The sequence below is a fragment of the Vigna angularis genome, chromosome 4, assembly GCF_016808095.1.
Source record: "Vigna angularis cultivar LongXiaoDou No.4 chromosome 4, ASM1680809v1, whole genome shotgun sequence".
NCBI lineage: Eukaryota > Viridiplantae > Streptophyta > Magnoliopsida > Fabales > Fabaceae > Vigna > Vigna angularis.
Window position 1 is genome coordinate 5,681,492 of NC_068973.1, and position 5,713 is coordinate 5,687,204.

General features: G+C 31.8%; 1 protein-coding gene across 1 annotated transcript; it reads left to right on the forward strand.

Moving 5' to 3' along the window:
* Positions 1–1,062: 1,062 nt before the first annotated feature.
* Positions 1,063–4,693, forward strand: LOC128196154 (uncharacterized). Its single transcript, XM_052876106.1, has 7 exons — positions 1,063–1,161; positions 1,250–1,297; positions 1,392–1,469; positions 2,300–2,374; positions 2,468–2,491; positions 3,838–3,992; positions 4,102–4,693. Exons 1-7 carry the CDS (start codon positions 1,063–1,065, stop codon positions 4,691–4,693), a joined length of 1,071 nt encoding a protein of 356 aa, XP_052732066.1.
* Positions 4,694–5,713: the final 1,020 nt, after the last annotated feature.

The following is a 5,713-nucleotide window of genomic DNA, read 5'->3' on the forward strand; positions in this document are numbered from 1 at the left end:
AAGTGTAAACTTGTAAAACTTGCACAAGATCAAGTGTAAATTCAGTGAGTTCTTCATACACAGACTTCCTTCTTTTTTGCCTTTTCTGTCAAGTTTCTCTTGAACGTAAGCATAACCAGACTCCATGACTGAGATCATGAGTTAACCAAATTCAGTAACAATGACTCAAAGTACGCAAAGAAAAATAAAAAAGAAGAAAGCAAGATGTAGTTACTACCTCCATGACCGAGTTCAAGAGTCAATCAAATTCACTAACAACGAGTCAAAAAGAAAAGAAAATTCTAGTTACTGCCTTCACGGTCACGACGTTCACGACGTTCTCGAATGAACGCTCGCAAAGTTTCATAGTGGTCCGGCAAATCTTGCAAGAGGGCATCAACATGTTCTTCTTCAGAAACATCGTCTCCCAAAGCTATCAACGTACTAGCGAGAGCAGTGATCCTGCTAACAAAATCCCTCACAGTTTGATCTCCTTTGTTCTCTTTCGTGTTCTTGATCTCTGCCCTTAGGGCTGCCTTGATATTGTTTATCAACTCATTACGGCAGATTTCCAACACTCCACTCCAAACCTCCCATGCGTGTTCTTTTCTCGTCACAGAAGAACTCATATTTTCAGATAAAGATGATAACAGCCAAGTGCGCAATCTTTCATCTTGAATAACCCATTGCCGATACTCCTCCCTTACCGTATCACAAGAACGATCCTTTTCGCTTGCATATTTTTTAGGGGTAGTAGGGTTTGTCACGAACCCTAGCAAGTTTTCTGTGATCAATACACGCACAACTTGTTTTTTCCATTCAGTTACATTGCACACTCCATCTAGTTTTATAGGTAACTCGTCTGTGAGTCTCAATGGCACCGAAGATGACGTGGATACAGGCTGTGGTGCCCATGATGTAGATGTTCTGGGTGCTGAGTCAGTTGCCCATGCTGCTGATGCTAATTCCGATAGCGACTTCAACTCCGGTGCCGATACTACTTTGTTTGCTGTGGCCGATGCTGACGTCAAAGATAAAGCGGAAACATAAGCCGAAGCTGATGCAGCTACTAAAAGAGAAGATATGCCAGCAGACGGGGTGGAAGATGACGCAGGTACGGAAACAGAAGAAGAGGTGGAAGATAACGCAGGTACGGAAACAGAAGAAGGGGTGGAAGATGACGTTGGTACGGAAACCGAAGAAGAGGTGGAAGATGATGCAGACACCGAAACGGAAGCAGAGGTGGGAGATGATGCAGACACCGTGACAGAAGCAGAGGTGGGAGACGACGCTGAATCGCCTTCATCGACTTGTACTGGTTTTTCCGCCATGAAAATACAGAGAAGATTCTATCTTGAATTGTATGAAGACAAGGTAAATGAGTTTAGAAATAAATAAATATAGCATTGGAGAAACTGAATGATAACTGGTCAAAACAGAAAATCTCCCAATTAACTATCCAACGGTTATATTATTCAACTGAAAAGTTAGTTTGACACCAGCGTTTATTTTTCTTTTTTTTTGGGCAGGTTTCTTTCTAATATTATTAGAAAAACAATCCTTTTATTAAAAGAATAAAAGATTATAATTAAGTGTGTAAACACATTTAAAAAATCAACAGGAAGATGTGTATATTCACGATAGTGCAACTTTTGCTTTGAACTCGTGCTTCCACATATAATTTATCTACATTCATAATACATAATTTATTTATATGGTATAAAAATTAATATGTGTAGCCGTGCAATGTACCGTTTTTTTTAAATCATAATATATTAATTATACTAATTTGAATTTATAGAAATATAATTACAAGTATTTAATTTTATCAAATTAAACAATAATATTTTAATTATTTTTATAATCCACTGCTTGCACATCTTCCTATTTATTAATATATTAATTATAGTTTAATGACTAAAAATTTATTAAAATATGCAAGGACCTTGGCAACATTTAACAGAACATAGAGATTAAAAACACATTTTTTCATATAATAAATTTAGCAACTCTTTCAGCAAAAAAAAATTAATAATTTGACATGCTTTTTCATTTGCAAAGTCATTCCAGTTCCCTTTATTGTGTTACTATAACTTAATGAATCACTTTACTTTTAGAGCCTCATTTACAAGAGGATGCTTGAATGTGCTCAAGAACATACAAATATTAATTAGCTTGTACACTGTGATGACTTGGTGATGAAAGCAATTGTGGCAAAGTTGTGTTATTATTTAATCCTACACAAGAGAAATTTAAACTACCTATAGTAAATTCTGCAAATTACATGTTATTGAGACTGATCTGGTTTTATGTTATACAGGGTCGTATTGCTCAAATTTTCAATACATATCTGTGTTTGGACGATGGTCGTGTCGTTAGCAATTTTGTTGCACAGGTTTGACTTTCTTTTCTTTATTTTCAAATTATTTTGAAAATGTTGTTTTCTTATACTATTCATTTTTATTTATTTGTTCATTTATTTTTGCAGGCTATTCGTAAGCACTCATTGACTGTATATGGTGATGGGAAGCAAACAAGAAGTTTCCAATACTTTTTTTATGAATGAAGAAGAGGGATGAAATTTTCGTTTAGGAAAAAGATTTTTTCTGATATTCTTTTTCAGGCGTTGGAGACAGTTAATTAGCTTTTATAAATGTTATTCTTATTGTTATTACCAAGTAGGATTGACTGACCGGGCGTGCTTAGACAATATCGAGTACGTAGGAACGACAGTTCAATTTGTCTGATCGGGCCTCTCCAGCCGGAGACAGCGTTTGAATGTTCATGAATGTATAAATAATGAGGTAACGGTCATTGTCGAGTAGTTAAGGTGAGCATTGAACGTCATTAAGAGGTAAATTAATGGATAATATTTTCTGAAACCATATAAATAACAATCGATAAACGCTCTCTTTTGACTAAATTTCGATAGACTTTTAATATGATTAAAAGTTTTTTTAACATATTTTTACAATATGTTAAAGAATATAATATAGAACAGATGAGTAACGAATGTGTTTTTCTTTAACACTAAATTCATTCCATTCACCTCACCCATTTTGACAATATAATAAATTGAACTCTCAATTATGAATAGTTTTCTTTGTGCAAAATAGGTTGTTTCACCTGATCCGCAGTCACAATATAATAAATTAAATAAGATAAAGTTAAAAAAATTGACAATATTTGTTAAAAAAAGGTTAGTAAATTTAGCATCCATGTTAATGACCAACTCTAGGATTTAAAAATCAACTTACTTTAAAATAAATATCAATATTATTATTTTTAAATGATAGTATTTTACATACTAAAACTAAAATATATTTTTTATCGTTAAATTTTATTAAATGAATATATAATAAAATATCATAAAAAAATAGTAATGTAGCAAAAATAATTAATATTATAGAAATATCAAATGACAAAAAAATAACAAACGTTTATTAAGAGTAATTTTTCTAGTATCATCTTTTATTATATTATAATAATTAATAAATATTAGTTTAATTTTTACATAATAAAATATAAAGAATAAATAATTGATTAATAAAATAATTTTACTAGAAAACAAAATAAATATAAATAAAAAATTATTTTAAAATAAAATAAATAGATAAAAAGATAAAATAAATTATATACCCATATAAAACAAAAAAATATAAATAAAAAATTATTTTAAAATGAAATAAGTAGATAAAAAGATAAAATAAATTATATACACATATAAAATAACTTTTCCGTTGAATAACATAACTTTTCCGTTGAATACACATATCTTGATAACAGATATATATCATTTGGCTTGTTCAATCTATATATCAATTCAAAATAGAACCTTTCTCTGTATTTTCATGGCAGACAAACCAGTCTAAGTCGACGAAGGAGCATCGACATCAGCGTTGGGTTGATATCGGGATTAGCATAGTGGAACCCAGTGACAGTGAGAGACGAGATGCCACCGATAAAACTGGAAGGAGTGAGCAATATATTTCCATGGAGAGAACAAATCAAGGGTGAGTTGATCTCAGAAAATTTAATAAGCTTCGTTACAAACTCCGAACCCCCTAAAAAATATGCAAACGATCTCTGTCGTTCTGCTAATGTCACAACGGAGGAGTATAGGAGGTGGTTATCTAAAGATCAAATGGTGCGCATGTGGCTGTTAACATCTTTATCTGATTTCATGCGTTCTTTTGTCGTTGGATGGGATCACTCATGGGAGATTTGGAGTGGGGTGCACGAAATCTGTCGTACTGAGTTGGTAAGCAAGATCAAGATTGCCCTTTGGAATGAGATGAAGAACACAAAGAAAGGAAATCGTAATGTCATAGATTATCTTAGCAGCATCGGTTATTTCGTTGATATGTTGGTTGAAATGGGAGATGATGTGACTGAACGAGAACATATTGACGCCATCTTGGAAGGGTTGCCGGAGGAAGGGTATGAATCTGTGCGAACGATCATTCGTTCACGTGTAGATGCTACTTCTTCTGATCTTGAAACGTTGATGATAATTCAAGAAATGGTAGTTAGTGGGGCTCAACCTCCCATTGATGATCTTCATCGTACCAACGACAATGTTGATGCAGCGGGAAGAGGCGGAGGCGGTGGTGAACGTGGTGGCAGAGGCGGTGATGAACGTGGTGGCAGAGGTCGCCGGCGCAGCGGTCGTCTCGGTCGTCAAGGAAGTGGTGGCCGTAGCGGTAGCGGCTAGGTCTTGCTTCTTCTTTTTTTTGTGTACTTTGACTCATTGTTACTGTGTTGACTCATGAATTCAGTTATGCAGTTTGATAAACAGCTTGTTTTGAATTACAAATTATGCTTGTTTTGAATTACAAATTATGCTTGTTTTGAATTACAAATTATGCTTGTTTTGAATTACAAATTATGCTTGTTTTGAATTACAAATTATGCTTGTTTTGAATTACAAATTATGTTTGTTTTTCCTTTTTCTATTTTGAAAATTGTCTTTCCTTATTCTATTCAAATATTTTATTTGTAAAAAGAATAGTTTCTACAATGACAAACCCCATTTAATTTTGAAGTTTTATGTTATTTCTAGTTTGAATCGATGGATTGACTTAAACATAAGAAATCAAATGTTCATTTCTTATTTGAATCATATAGAAATATTGTATGTAAGTTTTAGAATAAAAAACATATGATGGAAAAGCAGAAAAGCGTCAACTAAATATATATATATATATATATATATATATATATTACTAGTATTATTAGTATTGTTGTGATGTGATAAAAATAATAATAAATGTAAAGTACAATTAATTAATATCCATATTTATTACTATATTATTTTACTGAAAACACAGGCCAAAATGCTGACTGATCTTAGTAGACCAGAAAGCAAAATTTTTATAAATAAAAATAATTTGTAAGTTAAAAAAAATAATCTATCAGTAGGAACTCCAAAGTCATAATGATGCAATTTACTAATCACTATATTAATATATGTAATATACTATATTAATATGTAATATAGTTTTAGGATAAGAAAAAAAGTAATTCAACGCAATATTAATTTTGAAATGAAAATACTAATTCTACACAGAATCAGATGTTAGGCATATCTAATGTACTAGAAAACATTAGCAAAAATATGGTGAAAATTATAAATTAATGATAGGAGTGTCCTATAAAATTTTAAATCTCAACAATCAAATAAAAACTATGATATTAGTTATTAACTTATAAATAAGTTTCTAATATAAATAAA